The 17312-nt window shown below is 39.7% G+C and overlaps 1 protein-coding gene across 13 annotated transcripts in view; it reads left to right on the forward strand.

Annotated features, from left to right (window-relative positions):
- DNAH8 (dynein axonemal heavy chain 8) overlaps nt 1-17312 on the forward strand; it is a 176269-nt gene that overhangs the window by 9448 nt on the left and 149509 nt on the right. For all 13 annotated transcript variants that reach the window (XM_069954878.1, XM_069954875.1, XM_069954872.1 and 10 more), the window contains 10 exons: nt 53-137; nt 6147-6295; nt 7039-7228; nt 7673-7836; nt 8672-8848; nt 9125-9238; nt 11254-11361; nt 12725-12826; nt 15607-15750; nt 17071-17268. In XM_069954878.1, the coding sequence (XP_069810979.1) occupies nt 53-137; nt 6147-6295; nt 7039-7228; nt 7673-7836; nt 8672-8848; nt 9125-9238; nt 11254-11361; nt 12725-12826; nt 15607-15750; nt 17071-17268 (1431 nt within the window). The remainder of the gene's footprint in view (nt 1-52; nt 138-6146; nt 6296-7038; nt 7229-7672; nt 7837-8671; nt 8849-9124; nt 9239-11253; nt 11362-12724; nt 12827-15606; nt 15751-17070; nt 17269-17312) is intronic.

A 17312-nucleotide genomic window follows, 5' to 3' on the forward strand; every position in this document is an offset into this window, starting at 1 on the left:
TTGTGAGTTAAAAAGAAAAAAAATAATAAATCAATCTTTTCCTTTTAAAAAGTTTCAGGATTTTGATGATTTCTTCTCTATTGGAGGACACAGATCACTTATCTTTTTCTATCAAGAAGCTGAAGTTCCAGGAATTGGTAAATTTTAATTAAAGTATTACTGTCATTTCAAAAGATTTTGAAAAATCTGCCTGGGTTTATTAGATGAATCTTTCAGAGGGGTGGCTAGATGATGTCAGTGCCCTCGCTGCTGCTATTGAATCCCTGAGAACCCCCTTCATGGTGCACATTTCTAGTTCTCTTCATTTTAGGTGGACCAAAGCAGGGCTGTTTGCCATCAGTACATACATAAGGGCCTTCCTCCCTTAGTTGTCTGACTGTTTACATCACAGGACACATTCCTATCTGCTATGCCATAACATAACATAGTTCTGGTGAAAATGCACCAAACTGTCTGGGCACTGTTCTTGTACATGATTTACACTGTACATGGCATGGAGTAGAGGCCATGTGGGGGAGAAGAAGTTACTAATGCTCTGAGTTTGCAAGGTGCCATGTGAGCATAAATAGCCTGTCTTTTACTGGAGACAGATGTCTCCTAAAATCAGACAGTAGACAGAAGATTGCAGGTGAGGAAGGCATCTTGTGGCCCAGACTTTTGAATAGTTTTTCTTGGGTAAGACGTTATGAGGTGATATGTGATGTTAGGAATCACATGGGTTCTCACATGGAGGGATGTTTGAAATTACATTGGAATGTGCATTTTCTTAAAACCTCAGCTAATGAAAATGCAGTAAAACACTTATACTCTCATGGATATGTTTTTTGTAAAACATGGCTCTTAATTGTTGAGCTAATTTTAGAGGGATAATACAAATTCTCTAGTAATTTATTTTCTGTGATTTTGTTATAATTTAAAATTCTATTATAGTCTTGACAGTATCAGGTTATGCTTGTACTGGGAAAAAAGTAACTTTGTTGTATCATAAATACAGAAATGTAGGGACTAAAGCCAATAAACTAAAGACAATAAAGGAATATACACCATGGATGACATAGGTGTAGAAATCCAGGTATAATCAATATCACCCCAGCACTACAATTACGTGATCAAACAAAGTGGTTTATTGCTTTTCATATATGCAACGTTTCAGTCCCACATTAGGACTTGCTTGAAAAAAGGACAAGTCCTAATATGGACTGATTCTCTCTGTAAGCATCACAATTGCAGCAGGGAGGCAAAATCACAACATCACAACATGCTATTAGGAAGGTTTACTACATCCCCACTGGGTGTCCGAATGGCAGCAGTTTATTAAAGTGTTAAACCCCTTTAATAATTCAGTGGATTGGTCACTGATTTCTTTTTCTTTATGACTATATTGACCTTTTAGGTTATTTTCCAACACTGTAAATTTTTGTAAATTTAATGGCTGACTTTTAGGGCAATTTCCCAGAATCACGTGTAAAATCTAACTTTTATTCGATATGCATTAAAAGTAAAAAATATATAAAAAAATGTGTTCTACACACATGAAATAGGCACTTAACAACAAATCAAGGTGTTGACCCTCTGATAGACTAGTTTACTATGGATAGAATTACCTGGATATATATAAGTGAAACCAGACTACAGAAAAGATAGTGACAAACAACTATCTCTGTCTCAATCCAAGTCTCTACGCGTTTCACCCAGGTATGTCCCTGGGATCATCAGGAGACCTTAACAAAACACAATGGTTGTTATTTAGAGATTTTATAGAATAATTGTATTTAGATTTTATAGAATAATTGTATTTCACCCGACCTGGCGTCCGATAAGCACTTGGAGCGACAGGTCAGGGCAACCCCAAGACACAGATAAACTACACACTGTACGGTATACATTTCTATGGCAAAAGTCTTGTTGGTCACAAGACAGCCATCGTAATCAAACATCATTGCATAGATATAGTGCACTCATCGCCACAGGAATTACTCACTACCCCCAACGTGCTCAGGATGGTGATTGACCGGAATCGCAGGCCAAGTCGGGTGAAATACCCGACACACACATGTAATATACATAATACACATCCCCACTTGTCTCTTGCCCTATTTTATATTTTTCTTTGTATCTAAATACAATTATTCTATACAATCTCTAAATAACAGCCATTGTGTTTTGTTAAGGTCTCCTGATGATCCCAGGGACATACCTGGGTAAAACGCGTAGAGACTTGGATTGAGACAGAGATATTTGTTTGTCACTATCTTTTCTGTAGTCTGGTTTCACTTATATATGTCCCGGTAATTCTATCCATAGTAAACCAGTCTATCAGAGGGTCAACACCCTAGATTTGTTGTTAAGTGTCTATTTCATGTGTGTAGAACACAATTTTTTTATATATTTTTTACTTTTAATGCATATCGAATAAAAGTTAGATTTTATACGTGATTCTAGGAAATTGTTTATAATTTGCACGTATATAGACCCTGATCAATGCACGCCCATATTAGGTGGTGCATCTGTGATTTATTAGCTGTCTTTTAGGGCAGCCACAATTTTGAGTCCAAGTAACAGCCGTTATTTCATAATGGAGGGCGTTATTATACAAATAATAGTGTCATTACTAACTAACGGCCATTATTTGGACTGACGTCCACCCTAAAAGACAGCGATTAAACAGCCAGAAAAAGACGGTGTGAGAATCAGGGCTGCGGAGTCAATAAGGGGTGAACCTGCTAACCCCACTCCCGGAATACCCAACTTCCAGATACCTGTGATATAGAGATCAGACATAGTGATTAAGAGAGGTCAACCATAGTGATATAGAGGGGTCAGCCATAGTAATATAGAGGAGTCAGCCATAGTGATATAGATGTTAGCCATAGTGATATAGGAGTCAGCCATAGTGATATAGAGGTCAGCCATAGGCCCAGATTTCTCAGCCCTCTGTTAGTGTTCGTACTTCTGAATCATTGCGGCTTCACAGAAACAACCCGCTCAGCCAATCAGTGGCCGTAGCTGTGCCCCACCTCAATCACTGATTGGGAATTGCTCAGTGGGGCTGTGACGTCACAGGATTGGGAGTCCGGCGGGGGACCATGAGCCGTGACTCTGCACTGCAAGGAGACGGGTAAATGAGAGTTCTTTATTATGATCCTACATCCCCCGCCCCCCCCCCCCCCCCTGGATTTTTCACTGTTGCCCAAAATACCCCTTTAATTTCTGCCTCTCTCTCTCTAATAGTCACACAGCCTGCTGCAGCCATAGCACACACCCCGCCTGCTGCCGCCATAGCACACATACAGCCTGTTGCAGCCATAGCACACACACAGCCTGCTGCAGCCATAGCACAAACACACACAGCCTGCTACAGCTTTAGCAAACACAGCCTGCTGCAGCCATAGCACACACACAGCCTGCTGCAGCCATAGCAAGCACAGCCTGCTGCAGCCATAGCATACACACACACACACAACCTGCTGCAGCCTTAGCACACACACACACACACAGCCTGCTGCAGCCATAGCACACACACAGCCTGCTGCAGCCATAGCACACACAGCCTGCTGCAGCCATAGCACACACAAACACACAGCCTGCCGCAACCATAGCGCACACACGCACACACACAGCCTGCTGCAGCTATAGCAAACACAGCCTGCTGCAGCCATAGCATACACACACACAGCCTGCTTCAGCCATAGCACACACACAGCCTGCTGCAGCCATAGCACACACACAGCCTGCTGCAGTCATAGCACACATACAGCCTGCTGCAGCCATAGCACACACACACACAGCCTGCTGCAGCCATAGTGTGCACGCACACACACACACACACACACAGCCTGCTGCAGCAATAGCAAGCACAGCCTGCTGCAGCCATAGCACACACACACAGCCTGTTGCAGCCATAGCAAACACAGCCTGCTGCAGCCATAACACACACACACACACACACAGCCTTCTGCAGCCATAGCATGCACACGCACACACAGCCTGCTACAGCCATAGCATACACACACACACAGCCTGCTGCAGCCATAGCATACACACACACAGCCTGCTGCAGCCATAGCACACTGAATAAAAACACACAATCTTATTCCAGAGAGAAGACACCACACTAAGGACAGAGTTTACTGCTACACTACTTATGGCTTCTTCTTCTCTATATTACACAGTATATATAAGGGGCTTAGATTGATAGAACAAAAAATATATTGGTAAGAAGCATTTATAAAATTCCTATGAATACACAATTATAAAATTTTGAAAGATTATTTTAAACTTTCTGTGCCTGGTACATCTTGTGAGCCGGTCATGCAGCTGCCTCTTTAGTCTGACGGATCCTATCGGCCAGGGCACCATCGGTCTCGGCTACATTATCATTGGACCGCAGATAAGTGACCTGATTTATTCATGCATTTAACACATCTGGTTTATGCATTCATGAGCATCTATTGTTAGTAACGTGTGCTTTTACCCCGCTGGTTACACCGGTGGTGGTTTATCTTTCTTCTGTTATATTTGCTTTCTGGACCTATGTGAGATGTAGTGTACGTGCATTTTTTGGCTGACTATATTTGTCACGCTACCAGACAGTATCATGGATTGTGTAATATTATATATATTATTATTATAGGTCAAGCTTCTAAAGGAAGTTGTGTACTTAATACGTTCCTATTGCTTTACATACAGAAAGATAGATAATTGTTCCCTGATGAACCTGTGAGACAATTATATTTAATATCCCAGGGGAAACGCGTTGGAACAGAGTAATCCATAACCTTATGAACGTATTACACATTGACTATCATTCATGTAAATATGTATATAGGATTTTGATTTTTGTGGTACACCTATTTGTTTGTCTGTTTATTATTTTTTCCTGAGCACCTTATCCAGAGTAGGGATTGACACCGTGGTTGGGGCCACCCTGTTTAGGAGGTGGGCACCCCAAAAGGCAGGGGAAGACCATAGTCCAATGAGAGCAGGGTGCACATCCCCTGTGTCTTATCCTTCCCACATGACCCACTCATCTATAATTGGGCTATATATTTCCCTACTCTATATGTAATTTAGCACAATATTTTGTAGCAATTTGATGTGATGTGTTTTGGTGCGGATGATTGTTGAAGCATGCGCCTTTTAAATAAATTAATAAACGTTATGTTTTAGAGTTCATTTGACCTACGGTGGTCTCTTCTCCTCGGTGAATATAAGTTATACAATACCACTGGGTCACACCCATTTTGGGCTGACGGACCCGACCATTTTTTTCTGTCTATTTGTAATTTTTCTGTGGATACAGAACAGAGTTTATCTCAGTGTGACAAAACCCTCTCCCCTCTGTGACGCGGCTCCATTAGAATCAATGGCGCAGCATTACAGTGTGAAGGGGGATATCATCACACTGGGGGCGTCGCCATGCACTGGAACCAGGCCACGGTATAAAAAGGGGCCGAGGCACTGGTGTCCAGTCACCGATCTATTCATCTAAAAAACTTAAAACGATGTACCCGTTGGTACATTTACTTTAAAAAGGCCATATTATCACGTGACACAGAGCCAGGAGAGGACTGTGCTGGGTGGGACGTAGAAATACAATAGAATACGTTGTGTGAACATAGCCTAAGGGTGCATTACTTGCCTTCCCCGTCCGTAAGGTCCACAAATTTGCGGAGGTGTGCATGCAGCCTTATAAGGCTGGGTTCACACTATGTATATTTCAGGCAGTATTTGGTCCTCATGTCAGGTCCTCATAGCAACCAAAACCAGGAGTGGATTGAAAACACAGAAAGGATCTGTTCACACAATGTTGAAATTGAGTGGATGGCCGCCATATAACAGTAAATAACGGCCATTATTTCAATACCACAGCCGTTGTTTTAAAATAACAGCAAATATTTGCCATTAAATGATGGCCATCCACTCAATTACAACATTATGTGAACAGAGCCTTTCTGTGTTTTCAATCCACTCCTGGTTTTGGTTGCTATACAGCCTCACAAATACAGCCTCAAATATACATAGTGTGAACCCAGCCTTATGCAGTCCTTCGTGTTGCCAAAGTTTGATTACATAAAATGTCTGTGTTCTTGAAATTAAGAAATACATGACTTAGTACTTTATGTAACTGTATGATCTATCTTTAGAGTGTGGTCGAATAATTCCAGGAGCTGTAAAAAGAGGAAAGATGATGAGACTCTTCTTAGGAAACATTGATGAAATATTCAAAGGACTCTGTCTGTTTTTCATTAGACGTAACAATGATATAATGATAACTAAAAAAAATATACATGAGGTAAGCATATCTCATAATCATATATCTTACTTTTTGTGGCTACCTTTTCTATAAAGAGAAGCCCTGCACTCAGGCTGTCATTTAAGCCTCATTGGGCATGAAGGGGTGGCAAGCTTTACTGTTAGCCAAAGCTTCCACTCCAGTATAACTGGATAGTAGTCACTTCTAAATGGCATCCATACGGCATCTGTATGTCGTCAGTGCTTCATATATTTTGCATGCATTCACAAAAACAGATGTTGGTCACTTTATTTGGCACTTTTTGTGTATTCTGTTTATTCTTTGTTTGAGAACCGAGGAGAGTTTTTACATAAGAAATCATTAAAATACATTATATTCGTTTTGACACTTCATGGGTCAGGTGCAGAGAGCCTGGCCCACAGAGTGTAAAGAGTTAAGTAGTGATGCAAAAGCATCACATCACAACTTAACCCCTGTCTGGCTAGCAATCTGAGCCAGCAGAGTAGCAACAGTACACACAGGACTCCCTCCAGAGCAGAAGTTTTCTGCTTCTGTCCAGGAAACTGTTTACAGGAGCAAATCTCTTCATAATAAAGGGATTCCCTGCTCTAAACTGTACCTGAACACCTAATAACTGTTGGCTGAACAATAGTTCACCAACAGTTATCTCCCCCAGCTTTGTTCGGATACTGTGCAAAGTTTGAGTATTGAACAAAACTTTGGGGAAAATTGTGGTTCGAGATAAATGTGCTGCTAATTTTTCATATTACTTGTACTTTTAGGAACTACACTTCTCAGTATTAGATGCCACACAAGGATTATTTTCTGCTATTAGTGATTTACTGTCAAAGGCATTTCTGCCGGCTATTAATGCTACAAACAACTGGGGATCTTTAAATCAGTCCATGCACAAAGTCAGCGAGAAACAACAGTTTATTGAGACTATCGATCAGTACCTGCATCATTTGTTAGGTGAGTTTTATAAAATAATAAAGATTTTTATTGGACATTTTATAAATTACCTGATTTGCAAATATTTTGATTTCCAGTTAGACTATTAGAAATGACAAAACCCCCCTCATGTCTGTAAATATTTAATATGTTTGACAGCTGCCATATTTCTCTGTTATAAAATCAGCTGATTTCAGTGTTTCAGTGACAGATGAGTTTTACGAGGCACTCCAGTATCAGTAGATTCATATACTTATTCTATATTATACAGCATAAAGTATGCAAATCATCATTTGTCACAATACAATACTGCCTGTTCACACACAGCAGTTGTTTCACTGGTCCGTGTGTATCTCTGTAATGTCTGATTTTTGTCTGTGTGTGTTCCTCCAGAATTGTAAAATGCAGTGAAATCTGTTGGCGCTATTATAAATAAAATGTATTATTATTATTATTATTTATTAGGAGTAAAACAAACCATTGACGGAGCAGTCAAGCTAACTACCATTGAATCCATCAACTTTACTACAATGCAGTCCTTTGAAGGTATAAGGGCAGCAGCGTCAGATAAAGCTGTGGTTGCCAAATGTGAAGAGGCGCTGATGGTGTGGTACAGCCAGATTTATCAGGTATGTAGAGACATGCAACTAATCCAGAAAAGTCTGTGGAGAAATGTGTCCAAAATGTCTTTATATTTTGTTATTGGTAGATACTAATGTATATGTTAAATGCATATTATTGAGCCTAATAGCTTATTTTATAGGGATTTATTGAGAGTTGTAAAACTTCCCTAATGGAGCTGAACAGCCTCTGGGCAAGCCCCATCAGGGTCTATATATATGTGTATGTGTATATGTATATATATATTATATACAAAAAAATTAAAAGGTCCATACATACTGCACCTGATGAAATATGCTACATTGCATTTTAATTCATTCACACACAATAAAACTTGTTAGCCTCAGTATGAAATTAAAGACAAAGTGAGACACAATAAACATTAGAATAGTTGCTCTATTACAGCTTTGTTTAGTAATACAGCTGATGCACACATGAGGCCTAAATGTATAACTACGTGGGTCATTTATTTATTTGTTTTTTTTTTTTTTTGTTTTTTTTTCTTGGATTTTTCTGTCCTCCCCTCCTTCTCCCCTTGTGGGGGCCTCTTCCTGTTCTACCTCCCAGTCCTTTTATAAAGGATAATCATTAACAAATAATGATTAACGATTAATGATTAACGATCATGAACGTCGAGGCTGGTTATGGGCAGAAGCCGAAGGTGTCAGCCAAAATTCATTGTTGTTAATGTGAATAATTGAGGTTTTTGAAAAAGAAAAGACGTTTAAGTTTGTAATTTTATAAAGATATGTAGTTGAATAAAGATTATTGAAAAAAAATTATATAAGTTCAGCTACGAGTATGTTTCTTTGTTATCTATTGTTATGTAAATCTTAAATGCAGGTTTTGATAGAAACTGATCAGGTCAGAAGAGAAGCCGATGTTTCAGGTCCTGAAACCGAGCTGGAGCACTGGATAAGAATGTATATGAAATTCAACTTTATTATAGAGCAGATCAAGGGAGACAACGTTAAAGCAGTTGTTCTTGTGTTGACCATGGCTAAATCCAAACTTATAAAGGTAAGAAGTTAAGACTAACATTAATTATAAAGGTAAGAGATCGTGTAAAAATCGTTAAAGGCTCAGAACCGATCATTACTGCCCGTCCAATTATCCACATGTTTGTCGAATGGGGCAGTGATATTGTGTATCTAACTTCAAATGCTTTATATCTCTAATAATATTATTATTATTATTATTATTAATAATAATAATATACCACAACGGGAGCTGTATATTTTTTATTGTATTTTTATTAAATTATATATTATATTGACTCTGCTTTCATCTGTACAGATGTGGAAAGAGCTGGATTTCAGAATTACAGATGTAGCTAATGAATCCAAAACCAATGTCAAAATTTTGCATGCCCTTGAGCAAGCATGTCAGCCGCTTTATACACTTGACATGGTAAGGTGTTTTTAGATAATAATGAGAAATCATAGCATTACTGGAAATGCTGACTCTTTACCTAACTGTATTCCAGAAGTAAATTTCTGAGGATGTTGAAGTTCTGATATTTTTGTAAAAGAATATTGAGAATGTTTCTGTGGCAGAGACCGTATAGTTTCTAACTAAGATTTATAGAAATTCTGTCTGTTATTTTTAAAACTTATATGTGTAAAACAAATTAGATCCTCATTCTTTTACTGTATATGATATGCAATCTCCTCACATTTTTATGTCGGGACTATTGGTATTTGGTGGGGTAGATTTATTAGTTTCTGTGCAGTCTCTTCCAGGTTCATTCATGGATCGTATCCGAGATAAAAATAAAAATGTTTGTTCTGAAGGTGTCTTTTGACACTTTTCTAAATAAAGAAGTTGAGTCCAACTCAACAAAATTGACACTTTATCTGACATGTTTTACGTTTCAAAGGGCATTGGAGTGCTATAAATATGGTACTGGGTCAAATTTTTCTTGTTTTTTTAAACCACAAAAGTGCATAGATAAATCTACCGTACTTCCAGGAGCATGCTCCAGCAGCGTCACGATGAGTGCATTGCAGGAACATGATCTGGGTACTCTCTGCGTCCCTTTCGGCCAGGTGGCGTCAAGGATACCGATGGTGTCCCTGGTGACCTGGACCGCTTCAGGTCTGCATCACTCAGCGGGATATTTGAATTTCCTGCATTACTGTGCTTAACTGGTAGGTCTCCCTGCCACTCAATTATGTTTTTTTCAGATGTTTGTGGTTGGGATCAGGGATCTTGTCCAATCACATCCTGGACCAGACCCCTGACCTCCTTTATAATGTCCCCTTAGGCTTTTAACACTTGCTTGCTGTTAGTTTTTCTTGAAAGCATGCTAAGTAAACCCTGGTGTCTATTCTCTCTGTCTTGGTATACCTGGTTACCTGACATTGGCTTTTTATATTTTGACCTTGCTACTTATATCCTCTTTATGTACTGTATTTCTAGTTTGGTCTTGACCTCAGCCCGTATGACAACCCTTTGTGTTTGTAGCTTTTGACCTTGGATACTTGGATACCCATTGTGTTTATTCATCTTGTTTTGGTTTTGTGTTTCACATTGTTGCAGGTTAGGGACTGTCGCCCAGTTGTCCGTAATGGCCTATGTTTGTTTAAAGCAAGTAGACAGGGACAACTGGCAAAGGAAAGTTCAGGGCTCACAGTCTGTGCCCACACAGTCCCTTTCCTGGCTGAACCCTACCTGCTGTTGTGACATCAACTTTGAAAAAAAGAGAGATATGTAACATTTCTATAATTTAAAATAGGGTTGACCAAGAAAATACTTAAGTGGCAGCACTTATCTTTTAGCTGCGTATCTGGAACATCTTCAGGCTATGTTCCCACATAGTAAGAGACCGCCTGTTCTCTGAAAAAATCATCCCGGCCAGTACTTTAGTATCGGCCGGATGATCTTTCACGCCGTAAAGTTCTGATGCGGGCGCAGAAAACTGGCATGTCAGTTCTTTGCGGTGCTGTGAGGGATCCCGGCCGGAGCGTACACTATGTGTATACGCTCCGGCCGGGATCCCATAGAAAGCAAGGCAACGTATGTTCTCATACAAAGTACGGCTGTTGTTGCCGATTGCAACAACGGCCGTACTTTTACAAAAACATACTTTGTGTGAACATAGCCTAAGGGTGCATTCACATGTACTGTATCCACAGCGGAATTCACGCTGCGAGTTCACATCGAAATCTATTGCGGATTCCTTCCCTGTCATTTTCAATGAGAAGACATACTCACAGTGGGATTGTCAATCCCGCTGTGCGTATATATGTCTTCTCAATGAAAATGACAGGGAAGGTATCTGCAGCTGATTTTGCTACAAACTCGCTGCGGATACAATACGTGTGAAAGCACCCTAAGCATATTTTTTGTTTAAATACTTCATAAAGCTTTTTTATAATCATCAAATTATTATTTTGCTAAAATAGAATTTTATAATTTAATAGGCTTCAATGACTCGTGGCATTCAGAAACTGCTAAATGTAATTCAAACTATCTACAGTGTTTCTACATACTACCAAACATCAGAACATATTACATCGCTTTTTATGAAGGTAAATTTTTAAAGGCTGCAACGTGGACGTTTCTCATTAATTGAAACAGATTGCTGATCTCAGGGAGACCAGCCAAACGATAACACTGCCGGTTAAAGCGCTCAATGCAGTGAGATTCTAGGTGCATTGCTCCCTGGGAAACACCAAAACCACCTCCTTCCCGGATGGATATCTGGCTACTTCTGTGTTTGGAGAATTTTTAAATGAGGCTCCACTGGCTCTTCTTTTGCTTGTTCATTTTTTATTAATTGTTCACACACAGTTTTTCTTTTGTCACCGTTCTTTCTCCGTTTTTACTGTTAAATTCAATGGACTTTTCAATTAAGACACAACCAAAGGCCAATTAGAAAACCCAAACTAGAATATTGTACCAACAGCCATCATTGTAGAGGAGGCCAGACAGCTAAATGATGTCCATTATTTTAAGACTCAAAATGACGGACGTCATTTTAAACGGAGCTGAAAATGAAAAAAATGTTGTGTGAACAAAACCTCAGTGATGTTTGCTAACAACAGAGATCAAAGTACACATTATATTAGAGAGTTACAGAACTGTTTATTATCCTTATTCACCTTTATAGCCTTAACAAAATTTTCCATTTCACCCAACTTTTATCTAATGTGTAAGTCCAAATTTCCAGTGTGTATGTATTCCAGAGCTGTCCTCATGTAATTATGTTTATAAGTTGGCAAACCTGTTGGTACATACTGCCCTAACAGCTTAGCCGAGCTTCTTTAATTCAGGATGACAGCAAGGACTATTAATATTAGACAACTATACTCCATCTGGTGTAAAGACACGGCTTTCCAGAATGTGAATGGTCAAAGTTAGCGTATGTTCAACTCTAAAATGCACTACATTCAGATTATAAGGAGGTATACTGCACAAAGGCATATCCGAGCCATTCAGTTAGATAAACCAAACATAGTCTAGCAGTAAATGGGTTAAATCCATTTATGAAAGTACAGCATACCTCAGCATAACTTTCTGACAATATGCCAACATATGACTAGAATGCAGTTAACTTTTTAAGTGTTAAACAAATCTTAGTCTTGAACGTGTACTGAACAAGCATTAGATGCCTTAGCATTTCAACACTAAAGCCTTCCATTGTGTCTACATTTTTCTAGTATAAGGCTATGTTCCCACTATGGTAACGCACCATTCATTTAAAGGTAAAATGAAAATTATTTGCGGCCGTCATTAATGGATGGACGTCCTTTCCCGCCAAAATTCTGTAGTGGTAACATAGCCTAATACTGGTTTTAACACAGGATCAGTAATGAATATGTAATGCTTTTACGTGAAATACTGTAGACAAACTATTTAAACTAAAATAGTAATGCACTGTTATATTTCTAGGTTACAAATCAAATCGTTTCTGCCTGTAAAGCATATATCACAGAAAAGGGGAAACTTGGCATTTGGGATCAGGATGTAAATACTGTGATGCTAAAAATTCAGGTAAGTAAAAGAGTGTTATTTAGTCATCTAAAATGTCTTCGTTTGCCTTGCTGTTGGAACCTCCATCCACCTCATGGCGTGTCATGTCATCAGAAAAGCAGTCTGCTGTATTCACATTACATTCTGTTGTAATGTTGTAACTCGGTGTTTGATTTGTTTAAGCAGAATCCTGTTAAAATTACCTCTGGAATTTGCACAGAGCATTGGATACCATGATTGTTCTATACAAACTCCTCTTAGTCAATCGATGAGAAGGACCTTGGGATCCCTATTGTAGTGATCAGTGAGCTTCAGGAATCAATCATTTATCACCTATTCTGTGTAATGGGAAAACCCCTTTAGAATCTTTTAACATGTTTCTTGATACATTTTGTGATTTATTTACTTCCCTTTACCATATTGAAACCTAGAATAGTTCAGTAGCTGCAGACGTTGAGCATGGAATACTCAGATTCTACAAAGAAATGGAGGGTTAATTGTTCTGGCACATTATGTTATCTAACAATATAATTAGCTGTAATAGTTGTAGTTTGCAACAGGGCAGTGGTGTGTTGGTGTGCTATGGCTCTGACTCCTGTAATTTATCAGGTTCCGACTCCTTCATAAATGGCCAATTAGTAACAACAAATTTACTACATAAGAGGTTTATAGCTGAGCACAGGTGCTAAATTCACAACCGTACAAGGTAACACTCATGTCCTACATGATCCTGAGGCTATTTGAATAAGGCCCCTATTACGTGGGACGATTATCGTGTGAAAAATCGTTATATCGTTTGAATTCAAACGATAATCGTTCTGTGTAACTGCAGGCGTTCGTATGTCATTGATCGTTGATTTAGAGCTGAACCTAAAATTACCTAAAAATCGTTCGCTAATCGTTGTAATTCCACATTCGTTCGCTCAAGTTCTTCATTTTTTCGCTAATCGTTCAGTGTAATTACACATTGTTCATAGTTTTGCTGGGATCAGATGAAGCAAATGATTATAGTAACGATCGCAATAGCGATCGTAGTAACGATTGTATCTAACGACTATCGTTTTGTGTAATATGGTGAACGACAAACAATCTCGCTTGGCGATCGTTTATTGTTAGTAGTTAATAGAAATTAGCAAACCGGCCGAGGTTTGGGTTTGTATGAACCTGAACTCTCGGCTTCTGATTCCCGCTATCTGCCCGCTCCGTGGAAAGGGTGGATACAGCCTGAGGACCGCCTGGAAAACTGGGATACAGCCTATGGCTATGACTGTATCCCAGTTTTCCAGGCGGTCCTCAGGCTGTATCCACCCTCTCCACGGAGCGGGCAGACAGCAGGAATCAGAAGCAGAGAGTCCATGTTTATACGAACCCTGAACCTCGCCCGTTTCGCTCATCTCTAGTAGTTAACCGTTAAAAATCGCTCCGTGTAATAGGACCCAAAGGCAAAGATATAAAGCATTTTCTCCTCTCTGTGTGTGCAGTGGATGCAGCTAGTCTCCAGCCACTGTGTCCTGAAGAAGTCACTACAAACTAAATATTTTGCATACACTAAGGAAAAATGCTAACAATGCCAGATACAGAGGCCAGACATAGTGTTTTCCTCATGTACTCACACTGTACTAATTAATAGAAAGTTTGTTGAAAGATTAAAGTATGCTGGAGGATTTTCCTCAATATAACAAGGAGAGCGTTTATGTTAAAGTGACACTGTCACCCCCTTTTTGCATTATGATGTCTCTACACAGGTGTAAAGGGGGAATTTTGCAGTTTTCATACCTAAATTTTCTATCATACCTCATGATGCTTGTTCCAGTAAAAATTGATTTTTTTAGCATCTGGGATTGGGATACCTGGACGGGGCTTCACGGCCACTTAGCCACACCCGCTCCATGACGTCATCGCCGCATAGGCCACGCCCCTCAGCGACCATTGGTGTGGGCCAATCTCGTGGGGGTGGGGCCTAGACCTTTAGGCCAGCCCTTCCAATGGCTGCTGAGGGGGTGGGGCATATGTGGTGATGACGTCACAGAGGGGCGTGACTAAGTGAAACCCCGCCCAGGTATCCCAATCCCAGATGATAAAAGATTACTTTTTACTCAAACAAGCATCATGACGGATGAAAACTGCTAAATTTACCCTTTATACCTGTGTAGAGCAGTCATAATGCAAAAAGGGGGTGACAGTGTCACTTTAACTTCAGCCTAGAGAGATTAAAATCTGCTCTGGGAGATATCAAGTGTGAATGGGGAGGGGGGTATACTCTTTGGGGAAGGGAAAGCCACAGCGAGAGAGCTCTCCCTGCTGCTTATTTCTCCAGAAACAAAGGGGTTGGCTGTGATTTTCTATCACACGTGACCCTTTTCACCACCACCAACATTCGGTGGTTGTTCAGGAGAGTCCTATACACCTTAGTTTGATGGACGTATTCGCTGTGAGTGGCAGGTTTAGCCTTATAAAACCTGGATGGATGTCTCCTCTCTTCAAATCCATTCCTGGCTTTGGCTGTAAAAATCTGTCAGATATCTGTTAGTGTAGTCTGATCCCAACACACACATGAAAGTTTTATATAATTCTATTTTTTATAAACAAGGGCCTTAGATTGACAGAACATAAAATATATTAATGAGGAATATTTATAAAATTCATATAAGTTCAATAATGACATTTTGAAAGCTGGAATTTTTTTAAAAGCTGGAGTAGATACATTTTTTCTGACTCCAACTAAAACTTCCTCAGACTCTGACTCCACAGCCTTGGTTTGCAATATGTGACTTTTTTTGTAAACTTCTATTTTTCTTCAGGAATGCAACATTCTGATTCGAGAGTATCAGGGATGTTTTTACAGCAAACAGAAATCCAGTGAAATCCAGAATGAAAAAGCTTTTGAGGTTTCGGAGATCTATATATTTGGAAAGTTAGAAGCATTCTGTGAACGGACAAATAAGGTATATAACACAAGACATGTATTTGTTTTTACAAAAAAAAAAAATGAAATTACATAAATGGGACACAACATGTCTGTAGAATGGGGTTGGGTTCACCTGACCCTCATGTTGTGTGATCAGGTTTCCAGGACTTCCAGACAGAGAATAAATGGAGAGGTGGCCCTGCCCTTAAAATAAGTGTGTGTCCCAGAGGTGAGTGCTGCATTTATAGTAGATCCTGTTCCTGTGAATATGCCATTAGTGCCAAAGTTAATAATAGCCAAATTAGTTATAATCTATGTCTATTTTCTTTGAAAAATTGTGCTTTCACGGTTTATTTCAATATTTTAATGTAAGGCTGGGTTCACACTGCGTTTTTGCAAAAAACGGATGCATTTGTGTGCATCCGTTTTGATCCGTTTTTCCATTGACTTCCATTGTAAAAAAAAACACATCAAAACGGATCAGGTTTTTTTTACATCAAAAATTTGACAGCATCCTGTGCAGCGCTCAATTGATCTCTTGTGCCTGGTCGCAGATCCGGATAGCCATTCACATGATCTGTGCCGCGACTTCCACAGCAATCCATACCGCAAAAAAAATAGGACATGTCCTAGTGCGGATCGCGGCATGGATCAGCCCCCCCGCCGCCCTGCTGCAGAGATGACACGAGAGCATGATGTGCTCTCCTGTCATCGCATCTACTACTCACCTTTTCCCCCGGACCGTCCGGCTTCATGTTCACCAGAAGTGGCCTGGACTATGCTGCCTCCTTCTCCTGGCAGCGTAGTCCCGTCCACTTTCAGTGAGCGCGTGTAGCCGGTCTGTACAGGGGAATAGGTGAGTAGTAGATGCGATGATAGGAGAGCACATCATGCTCTCCTGTCATCTCTGCAGCCGGAGGTGGGTGGAGCCGATCCGTTCCGGTGGTGGCGGGGCTCCAGCTAGGTGATCCATGCCATGATCCTCCGCGATCATGTAAATACCTATCTCTTTAGATTAGGCTAAAACCTACAATAACCTGCTATCTCACTGCACTATATTCAGCTGCCCCCCTCCCTACTGTCCCCTCACCTTGTAGAGTGTAACCCTCACAGGTAGGGTTCTCTATCCATATGTACCAGTCTGTTGTATACTTTATGTAGTTTACTTAATTTATTTTGTTACATTCTGTATGGTAACCCCTTATCATATGTACAGTGGTCTGGAATCAAAGGTGCATTAAAAATACAACAATAATAATAAAAATAATAAAAAAATAATAATATCAATAATACTGCAGGTGTATAAACTACTGCCTGAGAAAAAATAGAGTAATCAATTGTGTTTTCTTTTATATAGATTACAGAAATATTATGGATCGCGCTCACCTACTCAGCTTTATGCAAATCTAACATTGAAGGAATTGATTGCTTTGACTTAGAGTTTAAACAGAATTTTCAGAGCTTTACAAACAGAGCTTGTAATGTTTTAGACATGAAGGAAACAGATTTTGATGCTGGTTTTACAGAATTCATAGGGCAGATGAATGATTTTGAGGTAAGATACAACATTTGAATAAAAAGTATTAAGTTGGTTTTACA

Source organism: Dendropsophus ebraccatus, chromosome 15 (assembly GCF_027789765.1).
Source record: "Dendropsophus ebraccatus isolate aDenEbr1 chromosome 15, aDenEbr1.pat, whole genome shotgun sequence".
Classification (NCBI taxonomy): domain Eukaryota; kingdom Metazoa; phylum Chordata; class Amphibia; order Anura; family Hylidae; genus Dendropsophus; species Dendropsophus ebraccatus.